This window comes from Pagrus major, chromosome 6 (genome assembly GCF_040436345.1).
Source record: "Pagrus major chromosome 6, Pma_NU_1.0".
NCBI classification, from domain to species: Eukaryota; Metazoa; Chordata; class Actinopteri; order Spariformes; family Sparidae; genus Pagrus; species Pagrus major.
The window spans coordinates 11,498,095-11,520,514 of NC_133220.1; the positions used below are offsets into that span (position 1 = coordinate 11,498,095).

A 22,420-nucleotide genomic window follows, 5' to 3' on the forward strand; every position below is an offset into this window, starting at 1 on the left:
AATACTGACAACCAGACTAAAAGGAGAAAAACATAATAAAAAACACTGTTTTTTTTTTTGCGAGTGAGTTGTATTTTTTTGAAAAAAATTTTGTGAAACCAGTAAAAAAAAATCACGCAAATTGTTTTTCTGTGTGGAACACAGTGAAAAAAAAATTGTAAAAAAAAGAAAAAAAAAAGTTTTCTCCTGAAACAAAAAAATTCTTGTGAGAAAAATTTCTTGTGAAAATTATTTTCTCTCAGTAAACTGTTTGTTGTTTGTTTGTTTAATTTGCTTTTGTTCCTTTATGTTTGTTTATTTTTTCCATCTGTGAAAAAAAAAATTATGTAGTGACATTTTTTTAATGAAAAAATAAGTTTTTTTTCTGTGTGTGGAACTGTGTGGAAAAAAAAGTCTCGGAAAAAATTCCACTTTTTTCCCTCCTTTTCACATGTTTTCACAGATGGAAAAAAAAATTAAGGAACTTATCCTGGCAAAACTTTTTCAATCATCAAAACAAATTTCAGGAGAAAGGAAAAATGTTCATATGTGAAACCAAGTGAAAAAAATTATAATGTCACAAGTATTTTTTTTCCCCTCTCAGTTCCACACTCAGAAAAAAAAAAATCACTGGTTCCACATATGATTTTTTTTTCAGTTTCCTTATTTTTTTTCCATCTGTGAAAACATGTGAAAAAATGTTTTTCTCAGGAGAATTTTTTTGTGAAACCAGTAAAAAAAAAATCACGAGAAAAAACTTTTTTTTACGTGTGTGGCACTCAGTGATTAAAAAAATCTCGGGAAACAAAAAATTTCTTGTGAGAAAAGAATTCTCAAGAAAAATGTTTGCGAAAATGATTATCTCTCGGTACACTGTTTGTTGTTTGTTTGTTTAATTGTTTTTGTTGCTTTGTGTTCCTTTATTTTTACATCTGTGAAAAAAAAAATTTAATGAGAAAAAAAGTTTTTTTTCTGTGTGTGGAACTGAAACAGAAAAAAAAAAGTTTTCATTCAGTTACTTTTTAATTTTTTTTTCCATCTGTGAAAACAATTCTGGAAAAAAAAATATTACGTGTGAAACAAGTGTAAAAAAGAATGTTCACAAGAAAAAACATATTTTTTCCATGTGAAACCGAGTGAAAATATTTTTTTCTTTTTTTTTTTTTTGGACGGTTTTCGCAGATGGAAAAAAAATTCAGGAACTTAAAAAGATTATCCTGACAAAACTTTTTCATAAATACATAACACAGGTGAAAAATAAATTTATATCAGACTTGATAAAAAAAAAATTCATGAGAAAGAATGTTTTTTCCACTCAGAAAACACTTTTGAAAACACTTTGTGTTTTCTATTCTTTTTTACAATATTTTCCTTCATTTTTTTCCCCATCTGTGAAAACGTGAAAAAAAAAGTCATGTATGAAATTAGTGAAAAAAAAGTTTTTTCCCCTTGTGTGGAACAGAATAAAAAATACATTTTGTGATTTTTTTTTTCACTTGGTTTCACATGAAAACGTTTTTTTTCTCCTGAAAAATATTTTTTTCCCCACATTTTCACAGATGGAAAAAAATAAGGAACTTGGAATTATTATTTTCAAGTCATAAACACAAGCTATATATAGCGATATAATGTATATATATATATATATATATATATATATATATATATATATATATATATATATATATATATATATACAACATTTAATTTTTATCTCTGTAATTATTTATTTATGTAAAAGTTTTGTGGTTTTCTTTTTATGATGGGAGGCATTGATGGCCTCTGCTCGTTTTATTTTGAAAGTCCTGAGCGGAACTAGCTGTCTGTTAGCCTAGCCTAGCTTGTCGCTGGTGTCGGTGGGAGGATCTTGCTCGCCTGCCCCGTTTCTCAGCACCCTCTCCGTAAAATTAGCGAATACTGCAGCAAGAAGTGAGCGTGTGTGTGTCTCTGTGTGTGTGTCACGATCAAGAGGAAAGAGCAAGCGGGGATTAATATTAATAAAAACGTCTCATCCGGCTGCTGACAGGTAATTATGACACGGAGGCTGTAGTTTGACTCAATGTTCTCATTATTTGACACAAGTCGACAGTCTAATTATAGCTCACTTACTTGGGTGAGAGAACAAGGTGGTGGCTTGTCCTCACACTAACATTCGCCTTTTCCCTTGCTCAGGTTAGTAGTTTAATCCCTGAGCTGGTGCCGGAGTGCAAACGGTGTGGCTGCTAGTTGTCAGGGCGTGTTTCTCTACAACTGTTGATAGCTTCATTGTTGGTAGTTTCAAAGTCAAAGCAGCAGATCAGATCCTGTTGGCATGTACAGTCTGTCCGACTGCTGCGACCTCAATAAGCAACTCCGCATGGCAAATCTCCTAATGAGCCATTTCTATTCCTGGGAACTCTTAATTTCCTCATTATCGAGACTCCCTCTGCTTGTTTTCAACTGCTAACAGTGGTTTTCAAACGCAGCAAGACATGTGGGGGTGACATTTGAAAACAGAGGTGAGTCATTTAGTCTGAATTTTTGGATACATTGTGTTAAAAGAAAAGATCTGAATTCACATGGGGGATCATCCAGGGCTTTTAATGTGACTTAAGTAGGAGTCATTCATTGTAAGTAATAGGATTCACATAAAAAATAATAGAAATAGATTGTGATCATCCTCCTCAGTTTGTCCAAATCTATTTGAAAATAAACCTCTATGTTGCATTCAAGAAAAATATGTTCTTGGTGCACCTGCAGATGGATGTCAAGTGCAACAGAAACTGAAAATACATAGTTTTAAACCATTTTTAGCCAATAGAGTAATTATTTAAGCAGTTTATCAAGCAAAAATGCCAAATATTCTTTCTCTGTTTTATATCATGATTCATCGAATATCTTTGTGAGACAGAACAACAGATGACATTTTATGTCTAAATGGGCTCTGGCATGTCCAACTACTCACATTTTTTCACTATTTTCTAACATTTCGTTGACTAAACAATCAAAACAGTCAATCGTCAGAATAATCGAAAATGAATAAGGTTGCAACCCTGAGCCTAAATTGTGCCTGAAATACATTTCAGGGCTTTTAATCTTATTTAAATAAGAAGGTCCCATTCATGATAACTTATTGTCCAAATCTATTGGAAATTAAACATATATGTGGCGTTCAAGAAAAATATGTTCTTGGTGCACCTGCAGATGGATGTCAAGTGCAACAAAAACTGAAAATGCATAGTGTTAAACCATTTTTAACCACTAGAGTTATTATAGAGTAATTAATTATAAAGCAAAAATGTCAAATAACAACAACAACAAATGAAGTTTGATGTCTAAATGGGCTCTGGCATGTCCACCAATTCTAATTTTTTTCACTATTTTCAAACATTTTGTTGACCAAACAATCAAAACAGTCAATCGTATATTGAATAATCAATAATGAATATGGTTGCAGCCCTGAACATTGATTTTTTTTATGTTTTAAATGTGCTGGGAATTCATTTCAGCGGCATGTTCAGCCGCACACAGTTGTGCATTAGTGTCTTCTAAATGTAATGCTGTTCTATATATCAGATCTACAACCAATGATTGATGATGATCATTATAGATTGATCTGTTGATGATATTTTGATTAATCAATGCAATGTTTGGACTGTGGAGAGTAATGAATAATGCACATCATAATTTCACAGAACACAAGGTGACGTCTCCAGCGGACAATTGTTGCTGGCAACCAATTGTTGATTAACTTCCTGTTTCATGTATCTTTATTTGAAAATGCACAAAAAACATTAAATAATTTTACATCAAAGTATCATTTTCAAAATCTTCATTGTGATGTTTATTAATGTAAAACAAATATAATACATTTCTGAAATACCATGACATCTAGAGGTCAGTGTTTTGTTGGAACATGATACTCAGTCATTTCATTACGCATTTTTTCTAGATTAAAAGAGACAATGTGAAATGTGAGGGATAAAATAGTATAAGACAATCAGAGATGTAATGGACTGGGTTTTAGCAAATTGTTTTTTTCCACCTTTAGTCCCTGGGCAGGTAGATAGATTCATAATTTAGTGAGAAAATTAGGCATTAAAGACAAACTTAGCCAATAAAACTATAAATTGTCAATAATCCCACTCACTCAAAACCTTAAACAAAGCCCTACAGATTATCTTTTGGACGAACATTAGTTGAAGCCTCTAAGGCTGGATGTAGACGGGGGTAGATGGACTTGTGTTGGAGGAACAGAAGTGTCCAGGCGTCTGTGTTCGAGTCCTCTCAGCCAGCCGGGCAGCCTCGTTTGTCTGCTTATGACCTGAGTTATTGAACAGCAGTGAGTCATGAGGTGTCGGTTAGCTCAAAGCCTCGTGTAGGTGTATCCTCTGCCTCTGTCTTTGGCCATCGTGCTCCTTCTGCCACCAGCTGACTCGACTAGTTCGCCTTGCCCTACTTCCTGGAGAGGAAGAGGAAGGCTGTAAGAGCGGGAGTATCTGTGACTATCTTCCTTTGGTGTATAATCTATATTTATTTATTTATTTATTTATACATTCATGGCTGCTTGATGGAAGCAATGAAGGTGATGGGTCATTAATTAGAAAACTGGCCAGATTATTGTATTATTAATTTCTTCTTTCAGTGAGCTTAGTTTTCATTCGAGTGAAAAGGACTCATCCTCGAGCCCGTTATCCATTTCTTATAATACATCCATGGGAGTTACTAATTTCTTGAGTGCTTATTTCTTGGATGGGAGAGCTGTTATTATCATTCTCTCCGCAAGGAAGCAAATACATGTATTTCCCCAAAATAAAAAAACAACGTCTGCAACACAAAAATCTTATTCAACATAAAACGATTAACACGTTCCCTCATTTTCAGTGTAGAATAGGAAATTCATATTCATTTTTCTTCGTATGGATAAATGGGTCAATGTCGTCAAGAGGCCTTGAGGGAGATGTCATACCTGTTTTTATTTCATGGGCTGGCTGCCTGTTGGGAGATTTGATCATTTCCATGGGTGTACCAGTAAAGCCATGACTCAGTGAGACTGAGGAGCCGAGTGTGTTTGTAACATACGCCCAAAGAATGTGAGAGGCTGACCTGATCTGTTGCTGTGTATGTTCCCTGCAGTTGTATAAGAGAGCTTAGCACTCACATTTCAATTTCATGCACTTTAGTCGACAGCCTTTACTCAGGAATCTCTGCATTGTGTCCACAAACGCTTGATCTGAAACAGCCTGAAGCTTTCCCGTGTGAGAAGTTTTTCTTCTCTTGCACCTAACGTCTGATCCTCTGTGTGATCTGATGTCTGTTGCCTCCTGTCAGATGTAGTCAGATAAGATGTTTCCACGTCAGGTTAAGGTGATGCAGACAGCCGGTGTCACAGGCTGTGTGTTCTGTCTCCAGCCACAGCCTCAGCCAGTTGATGAACTTTAGCCCATTTCGCAGACAGACTTGAGGAAGGGAGGTATATTCTCGCATGCTTTCAGGTACACGGGTTTATTTTTGAAACATAGCCTTGAGATAAATAACTGCAAGTACATGAAAGGATCGTTTTTATTTGGTAGTAAAGTTGTTCCATAGAGATTTAGATTTAGGCTAGACTTCTAACGGGTGAATGTTTATCTGTCAAACAGTTAAAATCCACCCTTGGTTTTATTGCTCTCTTAGTTTATATACAACTAGAGTCTGACTGAGCTCCATGGCAACACCAAAAACCCAGGAAATAACTTCTTAACATTGACGTCAGCTGATCTGTGACTGTGGCTGCAACAATAAGTCGATGAACAGGTTAGTCGATCAACAGAAAACGAATCCCCAACTATTTTGATAATTGATTAAAGCATAAAATGTCAAACATCTTCTGTGTCCACCTTCTTAAATGTGAGGATTTGCTGCTTTTCTTTGTCATTTTTGAGTTTTTGTTGTCACTTTAGGCCCTGGGGCTCACTTTGGGCTCTTGGGAATTGTGATGAGCTTTTTTTTTTTCCAAAGTTTTTGGACACGTTATAGACTAAACAGTTAAATCGATAATGAAAATAATTGCTTGTATCAAAGATAGAGTAGGGCCCCGGTTAGCTTGTTAGACGAGCCAAAACAATCATACCGGGACTCATTTCCTGTGGTATGTTTGCTTGTTTGCAGGACCTCGGAACAAAAAAGTCATCATCATCGTCTCCCAAACAACAGGCCTTTTATTGGCTGGATGTTTGTCCATGTTCAGCGTTGTTGTTGGTTTTAAAGTTATATGAGGATTGAGAGGCAGCTCTCCCTCATTGGCTGGGGTCACGCTCTGCTCTGTGCTAACTCTGTGCTCAGCATGTTGCATAACTCCCGTTGGCCCCTAAGCCTCAGGAAAACCTCCTTAGAGAACGGGAGAGGTGGTGTGTTCATTAACCCGGGGCATTGCTCAAATAGTTGTAGGAAGTAATGGTGCATTGCTTTGCAGTGTCTTAATGGCTCCTCTTGTTGTCTTTGGATCAGGTTTTACGTGTGCTTGCCAGTGACACTTTACACTTTGTCTTCTGCATCACAGTGAACTCACATGTACTGCGATGGCTACCATACTTATATATGTATCAACAGATCTGCACTTGTTTAATACTATTATTTTCATTATGAATTAATCTGTGGACTATATTTAGATGAATCCTTTAACAAAACAGGGTAATATGTCCAATAAAGTTTAATTGCATACAAGTTGACGTCTTCAGTTGACTTTGTTTGTCCAACAGTTTAAAAAGAGTGATGATATAAAACAACAGAACTTTCTAACTGAGTAGGTAAAACTAGCAAATGTTTGGCAAGTTTACTTTGTAAATAACTTAAATGATTAATAAATGATCAGAATTGTAGGTGATTGATTTTCTGATATAGATGAAAGCGGACTTCACAGAGCTTAACAGATGATCAACACGCTTAGCTCTCGGGAGCTAAGCAAGCAAATCGTGCAAGGTGCACTGTATGTATTATCTAATAATAGCTAATTAAAGATACCCCCCTCCCCCTTAGGCCAAGAAATAGTCTGGCAACCCCCACTGTAAAACCATTTTCACGGTATAGAGCACAAACAGAACATACATGTGTTGTTTTTTACTTTTAAACCGTTGAAGTTGTCACAGAGTTGATGTTTCAAAGAGATCTTACTTTGGGCTTGCTTGTATGTGATTGGCCAACGCAGCGCCTTACTGGATAACGTAGAGTTGGGTTGAAACAGAACTAGAATCAGGCTCAACTTTTCTGCATTGCTGGACCGGCTTCATTCGTGAATGGTGGACGGATGCTAATAGATCAGTATTATAAATAGCTGAAATCGCTGTATAAATAAAGTTCAGTCAGCTCAGTATTATTTTATCTTTGCTCTCAAGTGTCGCTCTTTGATGTTTTAACCTGGATGTAACACAGTGTTCCTGCTGTCTCACAGTGATAGTCGATCCTCAGTCTACCTCAGGATGATGGAAGGCTTCGTGAATATGTTCTAGCGTACCTCTTTGCACCACTGGATTAATCTCAGTCGTGTAGTGTAGACTCACAGCGACAGGTAAATGAAAATGTCTGCCCCCTCAACTGACTGGTGGTTATGTAGAGCCGACAAAATGATGTTGAACTATTTTTCTGCTTTTGTCACAGCTTTCATGCAGACGGTTAGTCTCTCGGTGACACCTTTTGCTTTCATTCAGCCGTGTGGAGGTCTCGGGTCGGCCAGCTAATACTGGTCCGAGATAAGTGGAGTCCATTCACATGTATTGATTGAATCAGGGTGAGATCATGGACATGGAGAGGATGAATAGTGGTGGTGGATAAAGCAGAATAGGTTTCCTTCAATGGTTGAAACATCATTAACAGGCTCAAAGTGCAATTTGTTACCACTGGCAACCACCTAAACTTCCTCTTCAGTTGTTGCTGTCATTAGTTTCCTAAATTAGTGCCTAAATTGAGAGCATCAGTTAGAGGTAGCCTGAGAGTTCACCACAGTTTGTGACTATTTGGGACATTTTCACGCATAATTTCCTTTTGCAAAAGCATCAAGATTTCCCTCCATTGGCTCCCGATATCACTGCCACCAAGGGTAAGCTATCGTTGTTCAGAGAGAGCGACTGTGCACATGTACATGTATGTGTAAGTAAGCCTGCGTGCTTAAGTTGCGTGCTTGCATGTGTTGCATTGCCTCTGGCAGCCCTCTCCGTGTCCCAGCTCTGCTGAGGCCTGTCCAAACAGAACTCCAGCCAAAAGCTCCTCCCAGGCTTCACAGAACAGGAAGTGGATTGTTTTGTTTCACAGGGTGAGCCTCTGAGGCCCCGGTGCTGCTGTCTCCCACTTGTTTGGCTTTGAACCCTTCAGCTAGTTTGGGCCGTCTCTCGTCCAGTTGGCAATCTCTGGAAAGAAAAAGATCAAAAGATACTGTGCTGTGTCTCTGGAGTCAATATTCATCCCAGGATCAAACCCACTTACAGAAGGAAAGTGGAAGCAGCCTCTGTTCTCATTAAATATTCTGTTTTTTGGCTGGTTTTTCGGTTGAAACGTTTGCAACTGCAGCTGAAGCGAATGATGATTTTTTGGTTGTCACAGTCGAGTGTAATCAAGAGGTTTGCTTGCTTGCCTGTCATTACATATTAAACATGTAGAAATAACAGCAGTCAGCACATGACAGCAGCCTTAATTCAAACTTGAATCTTTGTCTTTGAAAATCTTGTGCAGCTGTAACTGAACACACTGCACCAGAGGGAATGGACCTTTGGGCAAAATGTGAAGGAAATGGGAACAAACCATGATGAGAATTTCCACAAGGAGCGAGCAACCCAAAATTAAGAAAAACTGCCAAACATGTTAACACACCCAACATTTCCAGTATGGCTACTGGTTATGCCAAGTCTAAGAGTCAATGGAAACATGGCTGGGTAATAATTTCTTCTCTTGTAACCTTTTTATTTTTCCTTTTACTCTTTCCTGGACTTATTTGCTCACTTTGCAGATTTTCTTATTTCCAACATGTAAAAAAAGCAGTAAAAAAAGCTTTAAAAAAAAATAAGTCAAGAGCAACACAGTTTAAAAGGAAAAATCCATTTAACGAATTGAAACAAATTAAATCAATAATTTCTCAAAAACAACACAATTCACATTAGGAATAGGAAGAAGTAGACCCTTATCTAATCATACCTCTTCTCCTCTACCTCATTAATTAACTCATACTCTGTGTTTGCCACAGTGGAATAACTAACTTAAAGATGTTATGTAGAGCTGCAAAGATTAGTTGATTAAATACAGTGTCACTGTGCTAAGCTAAGCTAACTAGCTGCTGGTGGTAACTTTATATTTACTGTGCAGACTTGAGTGGTATAAGTCTTATCTCACTCCCTGCAGCATGTCCCAAAATGTCAAACTATTCCTTTAGTAAAATCCATGTATTATGGTGTCCTTTAAGTTTTCTTGGTCAAATGTCAGTCAACATATCGATCAAGCCTATCTGTTTGATGATAGACCTTTTAATGGGTATTAGCTTTGAAGTGTCAGAAGAAGGGTTCGGGTGGTATGTGCAACAGTAGTTTCCAGATGATGTGGCGTGAGGCAAATCCAGGTGTGCCGTTGAATTTGGTTTCGACCATAGATTATTAGTGCAATATACAACAAGTGATGAATTTGAATTTTACTTATTTATTATATCAGTACTGTGCACTCATTTATTTCCTTATACGCAAGCAAATTCTACACCCAAAAAATACAGGTGTGCCTTGAGATTTTGGATTGCCCTTTGGTGTGCTTTGGCTACAAAAAGTTTAAAAACTGGCTTAGTGTCTCTGCTCTATATTCAGAAATAAGGGCTTGCTTCAGGTGTGATTAGGGCAGCAGGACATCTTACCACATTGTCATGTGGCATGAGAGCAACAATTGGCAGTGATGCAACTCTAATTCATGTGATTTTTATATCTCACTGGATGAAGTCAAGCTGGCATTTAGTTGCACCTGTTCACCTCAAAACATGAAATATTGGTTCTCATTTTTAACCTTCCAGATGATTAAAAAAAATCCATGTACCATTATTGAAATTTTTGGCCATATCACCCACCCTTAATCAGAAGACTGCGATATTAATTTTGGAATACTTTGACTAACAATGTCAATCTGTGTTCTTGATGATTTTTCATGGTTGGGTGCATCTTACTGAGCGCCTTGGCGTTTCTATGCACCTGAGCAGAGATTAAAAGTGGGTGTTGGGGCAGAATCAACTCCAAAGTTTTGCCAGCAGGACTGAAAGATTAATTTCCCCTGATAAGTGGGTGCCCACGTGAAGAGGATTGCTGTCAAGACCGTCTGGCAGAAAGTGGATGAGGTGAGGAGCCAAATGACTATATGCACAGCTGCTCCCAGGCAGCAGGACTCCAGCTCATCCATCAGCTGCACTGCTAACTCATCCCTAGCTAAACCAGTCCTCACATCTGCAGGGCTTATTGCAGAAATCTGTCTTGGTTCAGTTGTTTCAGTGGATTGTATTTTGTGCACAGGAAACCAGCAAAGCTTCATCCTTGCAGGCATCCATCTTCGTCTGACATTGCTGTTATGGTGGGAAGAGCTTGCACGGCGCTTGGTTGGCCACACACATGCTCACTACACTCTAAACCCCATGTAAGCAATCCTGGCTTACACTGGAACATATGGGCTGGCAGGTTTAGCTCGTCCTCCTTTAATGTAAAGTAGTTATGAGATAATTAGGGTATTACTTTCAGTGTTTTCCTGAAGAAGAAGAAGAAGAAGCATCAAAAGCAGGGCGGTGTTTTGTCTGCTTTAGGACACACCACCAAGTGCTTCACCAGCTGCCCTGATTTCCTGGACGCTTTTCTCTTCCACACATGCTGCAGAGGGAAACAAACAGGGCGGAGCAGGAGCCTGATAGCACATTCCTTCATGTCCCAGCTTGTCTCAACACCCCCCTCCCCTCTTTCTCTTCCACTATCTTACTCCTTCTCCTCTGTTCTTTATGTAGCTTTGTAGTCTAGATGTGGCGTTGGGGATTCAAGGTCTGTGACTGCAGTCGTCTGTGACAACATGCAGATCACAGCGCTCCCTTAGGTGTAATGTGATGCCGTACTGTCTGTCAGAGATGTCAGAGTGGTGGCTTTGGAGCCTCAGAGCGTCAGCAGAGAAAGTTTTTGGAGAACATTGTGTTCTTGATATATCATGTGCTCCTCTGATCGCTACAAATAATTTTAAACATCTGTAGCGTGGAATACACAGACGGCAAATGACAAAGTGTGACGGCATTGTTTCGCTCGTTCCTGCAGCGTGGCATCTCAAGTGAAATGTTGCATCACGGCCAAAAAAGTTTCTTTGCTTTTTGCGGTGCTGCTGATATTTTTTGACACTCAACAAAATGTCTGTTTGTGACAACCTCTTGTAAAAACTCTCCTCCTGTTTCCCAACAGAGATGGCAGCCATTCGGAAGAAGTTGGTGATCGTCGGGGATGGAGCATGTGGGAAAACATGTCTTCTCATTGTTTTCAGTAAAGACCAGTTTCCTGAAGTCTACGTACCGACGGTGTTTGAGAACTACATCGCTGATATCGAGGTTGACGGAAAGCAGGTTTGTACATTTGACGCTCAGGAAAGCAGAGCAGATAAAACAACACTGTCCTTATGGGAGATTTACCACTAGAAATTCTTAGTAATATTTCCTTGATATCAGACAGATGAAAACAAAAGCAGCATCACTTCCAGCAGAGTCATTTTCCAGCTGAAATGACAACTGTCGCAAGTGGACCTAACAAGCTTGATAACTAATTAAACAGTAGCTCCACAAGTTCATAAACTCTACACGGCTGACTTCTTAGTGTTTCAAACTGACTCATTTTGCTTTAAAGAGTCTTGAAAAAAGAGGTCACAAACATGCACTTGATGGCTTCATACATAATAACGTGCTTAAGATGCTAAAGCCTGAAAAGAGGCTGAAGACAAAAGGAAGCTCAGACTGCTCTTTTATTCTACCATTGTTTGGCTGCAAAGCTTACATACTTCGACAAAAACTGAACTGCACTGTACGATGAAATGCTCCTTGGCCTTGTTTGCGTAGATGCTGCTATAGCATCCATACATCAGAATGAGAGAGTATATTTCATTGGATGAAAAAAAAAGAAAGGCATTGAAAGCTTTTCTCGTTGAAAACATGTTTTTGCTTTTCTCTCGACTGGCTTCAACATGAGTTTGATTTACTAACTGGTGCTGCTGGTGGTCGCTCTCTCCTACTGTTGATCTGATTGGTTAAAGTTGGCCTGTGATGGAAGGTGATAGACGAATGGTTCATCCAATCACTTGCCAAGTATTTTTTGAAAGCGCCCTTTTACAATCAGTTCTAGCGGCACCTTCCCAGATGGTTCTGTATAATGAACCATCTGGCACGTCAGGTTAATGTAATATGGAGGGTAAATAATATGCACTGTATAGTAACGAGGGAGTTTTTTCAGACAGAGTTATGAAACCAACTACTTCACTACTCCAAAGTGTTTGTACCGTGAGCAAGGGTCAAGCCTGAGCTGCAGACGGCCTGTTTATGTCGAAGGGTTTTGTTCTCTTGAGCTGACCACCGCCGCAGGATCACCACTTGGCAAAACAGGAAATGACTCTACTTCTCAGCTTCCTGTTCAGACAGGGAACAGGGATGTCTCCTGGCAATCCCCCTCTTCTCCCATCAGGACCCTCCTCCTGCCCGATAAACGTCTCTCATTTCCTGTTCTGGTTCTATTAGATGCTGGGAGGCAAGGAGGGGTTAACTGTTGTGTTGCTGGACAGGAAATATAAAGTTAGGGATCCATGATGGACATCGGTCTAGGGGGAGATAATTTTGGTAAAGATATGGCCACGGCCCCGTTGGTTATCCCCCCTGCAACTCTTGAAAGGATCCCCATAAGAATTATCCCATCACACAAGCAGCTGGATGTTCTCAGCCTCTAAATTCGTGCCCCCCTCGAGGGTAAAAAACATTTTCTTTCTTTCACCTTCGGTGCATTGGGCAGCCTCTAAAAATAGCTGTTTTTTCCCGCTTTCCTTTCCTCCCCAAAGTCTGCAGCTCACAACAAGTCCACTGGGAACATAACTGCTCCGGTTGCTCATGCAGTCTCCACAGCGTTCAGCCACCACCCACCCGCTGCCTCTGCAAACCTCTATTTTGGGACCGTTGACTGATGCTTGTGCTCTCTGTGGGCATTACCAGAATCTGTTGTCATTCAGTGGAGTTCCAGTATTCAAAACTTTGAAAAAGTTTCCCATGAACAGAGTGAGTCAGATGAAGAGCGGCGTCGAGTGAAGACCGGCTGTTAATGCCCGGACAGGGACAGAAGGTATCTGGTTTGATGCTTGCTAATCTCCAACTTTCCCTAATTGAATTAATCAGTGGTGTGATGGGATGAGGCCAGTCCCTGAGTTCATTTCACTGACAACATAACAGACTTATGAAGCCGTTGAGGTCAGAGCTGCAGGGGTGATGAGAAGTGTCTGAACACTTAAGTCCCGTCAAACAAGGAAAGCAACATACAAATCATAAGTTACGATGCTAGGTATGTGCAGCGAGAGGAGATAAATGTCCCGAGGTTAACATTATTTACTTCCTGGTATTCAAAACATTGGCCTTCACTCAGACACAGCACATGCCTCAAGGTTCGTACGTCAGACTCCAAACAGTCATGGCACGCAGTGGATGAGAAAAGAAACTTCATCACTAATGATGTCGTGACTGGTTAAATGTTTGTGCATTCATCCGGAACAGTGAGCAGCAGCATTACGTCTCGTCTGTGAAGACAGATAATTGTCTTTTTTTTAACCCCTCAGGAAGGGTTCAAATAACAAAACTTTCAACAAAACAACACGAAGGAGTGAGTCATGGAAATAATAAGGAGTGACGAGAATCACCAGAGGATTTTCTAACTTGTATTTTGGCTTGCAGAAAAAATTAAGATGTCATTTGCAACAAAATACTTTAAGAGCTTGCATTTGTATAACTGAAGAACTGAAGATATATTATTTAATCTGTAATTTTAATCTTAAAAAGACACATTTTTATCCCCAGGTTTAAACTAAAAGGAAAAAACAACAACTTTACAACAATAAGCCTTTACACAGATTTTGGCTTCAGATCAGTCTTTTTTTCTTCTATTATGTTGTACTGTATCATGTTGTTATGTGTCTTGCATTGGTTGCTTGTAAATAAACTCGACATAAATTAAATAAAACTCGCTCCACATCACCTCTGGATTTGTTGAAATAAATCCTCAATTCACAGAATAAGAAGTTAAAATATTATTTTAGCTCTACACGCTGCTTTTGGCTGCTGCTTATGCTCGACTCTTTCTCTCTGTCCCCACCTGCTGTGTCTTTTCGTCCCCGGAGTCATAGTCTCGGTGAGAGCTGCTGTAAATCCCCTCCATACTGTTCCCTGTCTTCAGCTGGCATTCACCGGTCTCAGAGGCTGTGTTCAGTCCCAGTCTGGTGTCCAAACGTGTTCACTGGGAGGCTGGTTGACTGAGATCTCTGATTGTGGTTCGGGCAGACTCCGGTCAGCTAATAGGGCCACTTAGCTCCACGGCTACCTGAGCTACTTGCTAAAAGCAGGTAGTCGCTACAGAAAGTATAGTGAGCAGCAGTAAGCGGTTATGCTGCCCCCAATAGTTTGGGAGCTACCTTCGAATTCTGGCCATTTCTTAGAAATTACACCTTTTAATCAGTTTTATAATTTTATCTTATACCAGTATTTTGGATTTTATTTTGTTACATTTGTAACCGCCTTCATGTGCAGTATATGTATTATGTTTGTCTACTTCTTCTTACGGTGTTTTTCTTATGATTTCCTCCCAGGTGGAGTTGGCGCTGTGGGATACTGCTGGCCAAGAGGACTACGACAGGTTGAGGCCTCTCTCCTACCCTGACACGGATGTCATCCTCATGTGTTTCTCCATCGACAGCCCGGACAGTTTAGGTGAGGAACTGCTGACACACACAAGACTGAATTTTTAACAGGTCAAATTAGATAAACCCGGCTGAGACAGCAGCAGCAAAGAAATTACAAAAAATATAGAATACATCACTTCCTCTGTATAAAAGTGTTTATCTTCACCGTATCAAGGCAGTTCATATCAGCTCAGCAAGCTGTTTGTTAAATGGCTTAATGGACTTGATGGGAAGTGGGATTAGAGCAGCTAAAAACATCTTTGCCTCGAGCAGTCTGCAGAGCAATCCATCATGAGAAGTGTTCTGCGCTGTGACTCTGCACCGCCTGTCCCTTTTTTATAGTCCCCCCCCCTCTCCTCCTCTCTCTCTATCTCTCTCTCTGTCCAAGTATTTCAACTCTCCTCCTCTTCTTCTCTCGCGGGACAGAAAACATCCCTGAGAAGTGGACGCCCGAGGTGAAGCACTTCTGTCCCAATGTCCCCATCATTCTGGTGGGGAACAAGAAGGACCTGAGGAATGATGAGCACACACGGAGAGAGCTGGCCAAGATGAAGCAGGTACGGAAGCCTCTGAGGGTCAATGAAGTGAACAAGTAGGCACCTCGCCAGTACTCAGACTCCGAAGGCCTGAGGATAGGTGCTGGGTTGTTCATGGGCCTCTTTCTGAATTATTTATGTACATGTTAACAACAAATATTGCTTCACCGCAAGTCGTACATGCCAACCTCGAGACTAAAAAAATAGGGGGGAATTTGAATCTATTGTGGGCGTCTGGAAGTCCTCCCCCAAAGATATTTGAGTTTCAGAGACTTTGCTTCTGCATTATGATGATTTTCTAAAGAATGAAAATAAGATATGAACTACACTGCAACAGCATTTTGATGTTAAATATTTTATATTTTACTTTTAATTTTCAGAAAAGAATGCAGAACAAATCGCCCCTCTTCATTAATGTTTTGTCCTTGCCCCAAAGAGAGTTTGTGCATACCACTTCCCTGTTTGTTAGCTTGAGAAACACTGCTGTGATGCACTGTTTACAATGGAGAAGTCCTTCTTGTAGTGTGTTTTATCCCTATGTTGAATATATTACACTGCTAGACAACAAACTGCAGCAGCATATCAGACAGTTTCTGATGGCTCTGCTCAATATTTCTCACCACATGGGAACTGTGACAGTTTGTCCTTTTTCAGAGCTAATTATGACAATTTTGGATCCTAATGCAACAATGAAGTAAGTTTGAGTCATACACCCATGAGGAGTTTGAAGGCTCCAAAAACGCTGCATAGTGTTGTGGTTTATAACACTTTCAGACACGATTATGCAACTCCAGAGAGTTAACGTGGTGACTGATTTTATAATTTCCACAAATGCAAGAAAATCAGTAGAAATAAAGCACACCGTGATGGCATTTTTGGATAGTGCTGCATTGTGTTGCAGCAACAGTAGAGCTGCATTATTATGCTTCAGATGTTTACATTTAGTGGGGTTAAATATGTAAAAAAAAAAAAAGAAAGCTAAACGATTTCTACTAGATGGTGCCGTTCAGCATTTTCAGCCACTGTGAATTCTATTTAGCTTGTACAAAATCACAAATTTGCCTCAGAGGGCTTCACAATCTGTACAACAGACGACACTTTCTGTTTGCAGTCAGCTTGACTCAGAATGAATAACACAGACAAAAAACCCTGAAATGTTGTTAAAAAAAAAGAAAAGAGGAGAGGTCTCCTAGAAGTAGGAAGAAGCCGAAAGAAAGATTGAACATGAATTCAAATGAAATCCTCTCCGTCTGTCACTGAAAGTTTATTGTCTTGGGGAACAAACAGTGACTCTGAACAGGCTGTCAGTGGCCTTTCAGTCATACTACAATGACAACATACTGGTTCACTGTGTCACACCATGGCCCACTCTGTGTCTGTCTCCAGGTCCAGCCTGTTGACAAAGCTCTCCAGCTCTTTCAGACACCACTGTCAGCTTTTCCTTTCTGTAGGAATCAGGAACGATTTGACAAAGAAGAGCACTAAGTCATCAGTTCAAGTGTTTTGGATTTTACATGTTTATACATGTTAGCTCGACATGATGTGACTGCCAAGGCCCAACCGTCCCTTTAATCCGCATCAAATTGTAGTCACTCTTAGATACCAGCCACTGAATTAAGCCTGATTTATTTAGTTTTTATCAAGATCAATGCTTTATTCCCTGCAAAATTAAAGGAAATGTTCTCGCAATGTCAAATACCAGTTGAATCCTCCCCAGACAAAAGTGAAGAATTTCTTAATCACTTTTTAAACAAAATAGTGGAGATCCGGCAGCATTTTAACAATGATTACAGAGACTTGGTAGTTGACTCCTGCCCACTTTCAACGTTAACCCACTTCAGTGAAATCTCTCTGTCTACCCTGGAACGTACTATTGCACTTTCAAAATCATCCACCTGCCTTTCAGACTGCATTCCCACTTGGTTTTTAAAAGCTGTATTTCAGACGGTTGGTCCAGACATCTTGGCCATTATTAACAGCTCATTGTCTACTGGTACTTTCCCCTCCTATTTTAAACATGCCACTGTTTACCCTCTTTTAAAGAAACCCTCTCTAGATCCCTCTATTTTAAGTAATTTTAGACCAATTTCAAAGCTGCCTTATTTATCCAAGATTTTAGAAAAAATTGTCTCTACTCAACTGATTTCTTTTATGAACAACAATCATATCTTTGAAAAATTTCAATCTGGTTTCCGCTCCCTTCACAGCACCGAGACTGCACTGGTCAAGGTTGCCAATGACTTACTGCTTGCAGCAGACACAGGCCTGTATTCAATATTAATTCTCCTTGACCTGAGCTCAGCTTTTGATACAGTGGACCATAATGTCCTAATCAGCCGTCTGAAGAATTATGTTGGTATCAGTGATGTGGCTCTGGATTGGTTCATCTCCTATTTGTCCAACAGGTCTTTCTCTGTAATGTGTGGAGAAGCCTCCTCTTCTTGTGCTCCTCTCTTCTGTGGGGTCCCTCAGGGGTCTATTTTGGGTCCCCTCCTTTTCACTGTTTACATGTTACCCCTGGGGCAAATCATGCGTAGACATAATATTGATTTTCATTGCTATGCAGATGATACGCAGTTGTATGTCCCACTACAGCCTGGTAAAACTGATGTGTCTTGTATATTGTCCTGCCTTGCTGAGATAAAAAATTGGATGTCGGCAAATTTTCTGCAGTTGAATGACTCCAAATCAGACATTGTTATAATAAGCCCCTCTGGCCCCAACACTAGTAGCATTACCAATCTCTCCTCTAGTCTGGGTGCCTTATCTAACAATGTTCGAAAAGAGGCCCGCAATCTCGGTGTCATCTTTGACTCAGAGTTATCTTTTGACACTCAGGTGACTAAAGTGGTGCAGTCCTGCTTTGCCCAACTGAGACAGCTAACGAAGATCAGGTCATTCTTGTCCTCTGCAGACTTAGAAAAGGTTATCCATGCTTTTATCTCCTCCAGACTGGACTACTGCAACGCACTTTATTCTGGTATCAGCAGGCGAAACATCCAACGACTGCAGCTGATACAAAATGCTGCTGCTAGGTTTTTAACACGTACTAAGAGATGTGACCACATTACACCAATCCTTGCTGCCCTTCACTGGTTACCTGTGAGTTTTAGAATTGATTTTAAGATTTTACTGCTTGTTTTTAAAGCCTTGAATGGTCAAGGTCCTGCCTATATTTATGATCTGCTGACTCCTTATGAGCCTGATCGCCGCCTGAGATCCTCCAGCAGGGCCCTCCTAATGGTTCCAAAATCTCGACTTGTCACTAAAGGTGACCGGGCCTTTGCTGTTCGGGCCCCTCGGCTATGGAACTCCCTGCCTGGAGATCTCAGGCAGGCAAACTCAGTATCCTCTTTTAAATCTCTTCTTAAAACTCACTTTTATACTATGGCCTTTTCTTAATTGATGGTAATTGCTGTAACTATTTAAATTGTTTTAAATATTATATCTCTGTTTGGATTTTAACTAATTATTTTATCTGTTTTATTGTAAAGCACTTTGTAACTTGTTTTTGAAAAGTGCTATATAAATAAAGTTATTATTATTATTATTAAATACAGTGGGAAAATATTCCTGGATCTGTCCCTTTATCTGGATCACCATCCAAAATTAATGGGGTCTATTCTGGGTTGAGACCCATCCTCCATCTCTAAATTTTGTGGAAATCCACTCAGTAGTTTTTGTGTAATCCTTCTGACAAGTCAACCAACCAATGAATGGACACAGGTGAAAACATACTGTCCTTGGTAGATGTAAAAAAAAAAAAAAAAGCACAAAAAAAACCCGTTAGTCTCTAACAATCTGTGATCTAACCATGCAGGAGCCAGTGAAGGCAGAAGAAGGCAGAGACATGGCCAGCAGGATCAGCGCTTTTGGATACTTGGAGTGCTCTGCCAAGACCAAGGACGGCGTTCGGGAAGTGTTCGAGATGGCCACTAGAGCGGCGCTGCAGGTCCGCAAGCGCAAGAAGAGAGCCGGCTGCACGCTGCTGTGAGCAGTCAACATGACATCAAATCAACTGACCAACAGGAGAAAAAAACACATCAAAAAAAGGACTGACCTTTTACCAAAACAGCATCTTTGTACTGTATGTCGCATTTCAAGATAACAGTCAGGCAGATGAATCCAACAAATACAGGAAATGAACTTTGTCTATATTACAACCATGTTTAGAAATTGATGTTTAAAGTTCCTTGTTGATTTTTTGTTTTTTCCTCCAAAATCTGTCTTTACACATAGAACGTTTTCCTACTTGTTTTTCTTTATATTTGTAACGTAACGAGGCAGTGATAGATGCACATATTTGTATGCAATATTGTTCTTCACGATGTTGGGCGAGCAGCATCATCCTCCTTAGCTTGTATAAAGTCTTCATGAGTAAAGTCCAGACTGTCCTGTTAGTGTCCGTTCTGTTCATCATGGCAGTCGTGATAGAGAATGAAAGTTGATGTGTTTTTGAGAGCTAGTGCCTTTTCTTTCTTTCTTTTTTTTTTTTTAAGCCACTGTCTACTTCTCATAGCTAACATTTCAGCTGAGGGGCCCTCCATTGTACTGTAGCTTATTTTACACAGTGTTGTCATTGTGAAACCTGAGCAAAGCCATAACTAAGGCTTTCACTGTTGTTGACAGCTCGTCAAGCGCAACAAATGGCTGCTTGTGCCATTTTTGCCGGTGTGAAACATTCACCATATTCACTGAGGATAAAGAAGGTAGCTGCCTCTGTAATTTGATAAAAAGAAGGGAGTGAGCTTCCCATTTTTTTTTTAGTATAAGATCCAGTTATTCACTATCCTTAATCTGTGCAGTGGACCAGGATGGGCAGAGGAGAACTGGCCAGTCAAGACACAAGCCAATATGACTCAACTATGCACAATGGCTGTTAGGACCAACAGGGAGATGACACAGCTGAGACAGAAACGAAGGCCAAGGCCTGGTGAAACCTCCCCCGTTTGTTTATTGTGAGCAACTGAGTTCAGCTCTTCTTCTCCTACGATGCAAGTGAGCCGGTCACCGGTCAGGCCTGCTGTCGGAATCCATGTGTTGAACGGGTTAGCCCACTTGTGGAAATCATGTCTTGTTAGAGCTGTTAGCCTTCGAGTGTGGATGTTTCCAGTCGGATGACATTCCTTGCATGTTTTAGAGGAGCTGAGCTGTGTGTGTGTGAGGAGTTTGTTTTTCCCCGGTGCCTTCTCTGTTCTGGTGTGCCTTTTGGTTGTTCTCTCCCAGACCAGATAGACCAGCTGCTCCATGCCAACCCGACACTGACTGACGAGGTCAAGAATGACCTTCTGACATGTTTCACCAAGCTTGATTACACAAAATGTGTCATTAGTTTCCTAAACTTTCAGTCGTCCTAACATAAAATTTGATCTTTAAATGCAGTGTCATCTTAGTTATTCTGGCACATGAGCTCGGTTACACCAATTTACGTCATGTACTATTGCGTCAAGAATGACTCATGGGAAAATTACAACGCTTGTAACACAACATATTTCCTTAACATCAGTAGGAAAACATCTGTCAGCGGCCATAAATATTGTCTTTGATGTTTTACGGTTGCCAAAAAAGTTAGTTTTTAGAGAACAGCTGTTGAAAAAATGTAATTGCATTTATTTGTCAGTTTTTGTCTTGATCCGTGTTGCTCTTGATCTTCACTTCTTGGCAAGAAACATTTAATATTTTATCTCGAGTTGTGCTGAACATATAACAAAATATAAGAATTGCAATTGCAAAAGCGTTTAGATAATGCTCCCATGAACATTTGTTACCGCCACTTGTGACGACAGAAACTGACAGGTCATGTGACAACAAAATACATGAAATGCTTTAAATTCCAGACCTTACAGATATAACAAATGTGTAAAGTTCACTCAGTTCATATGTGCAATATTATCTGTACCCTCTAAATATGCCCTAACAAGATCATCGAGTGTCTCTTGGGGATCGACCGATATGTTTTTTTCAGGGCCGATACTGACGCCAATTATCAATGATCAAGGAGACCGATAACCGATATTTGGAACTGATATACCTCTGCAGTAATAATACAAATCTGAGGGTCAGATTACTCAGTGTTGATAGGCTATTACTTGTCAGGTGTAACCAATCGGATAGTGTTGTGAGCGGGACATTGAGTGACACCACAGAGAGGTGGCTACAGGCTACAGAATGATTTCTGCATCAGAGCTGAAGTATTGTATTCTTAATTTATTTTATCGGCAATCAGACACAAAAAAACAACAATGCAGCTAATTGGGAAAAAAGCTGAATATAAGCTCAACAAATCACCCAGGCTGATAATCATCTATTACTAATCTGCACCACCTAAATATACCATAAGATCATTAAGTAAAAAAAATGGTGTTTGAGCACGAAACGTCACACATGGAGGTAAAAAATGTTTATCAAGTGTGCAGACTCGCTTCTTGTATTTTTGACTATTGCTTCTGTGCAGCACCTTTTCTTACAAAAAAGAAAATTCCCACATATCATGAATATGATTTTCCTTTTTTACCATATCGATCATCAAGACTTGACACTTACTTGTACTTAAAGTAGCTTTTGGAGGCATGTCAGAGACCGTCCACTGGTCCAAGTTCTTGCTCACGCGTCCTCTCCGAATACTCGATTGTGAATTCAACCTGGCTTGATGTATAATGCTTAAAACGGCCCAGCGACTGTCCTCAGGCACGGACTCTTTACGGCATTCCTTTTCTCTGCCTCTGTTGCTCATTCATGTACTGTACATGTCCCTTTGGTTGCATGTCGCCGTCTGTCTACAGGAGGGTGGATGTTGAAATGTGTGTGTGGCGAAAACAATATCTTTGATGTTGCATGCAACCTTCTTACCTAAGCCTAGCAGCTGGCAGGATCTGTGTGTCTGTTATATTGTAATGCCATCTGTAATGCAACTTTATACCCTCTACTGGCCAAGCACATAAGTTTTAACTCGGTGATCCAGTGGAGAAGCTATAAAATATAAAACTAGTTGT

General features: G+C 39.9%; 1 protein-coding gene across 1 annotated transcript; it reads left to right on the forward strand.

The window, feature by feature from the left end:
* The first annotated feature begins 1,888 nt into the window (after positions 1 to 1,888).
* rhoca (ras homolog family member Ca) lies at positions 1,889 to 19,805 on the forward strand. The gene is made up of 5 exons (XM_073467851.1): positions 1,889 to 2,005; positions 11,382 to 11,539; positions 14,800 to 14,920; positions 15,319 to 15,449; positions 19,249 to 19,805. The coding sequence occupies exons 2-5, from the start codon at positions 11,384 to 11,386 to the stop codon at positions 19,420 to 19,422; spliced, it is 582 nt and encodes a 193-aa protein (XP_073323952.1). The 5' UTR covers positions 1,889 to 2,005; positions 11,382 to 11,383; the 3' UTR covers positions 19,423 to 19,805.
* Positions 19,806 to 22,420: the final 2,615 nt, after the last annotated feature.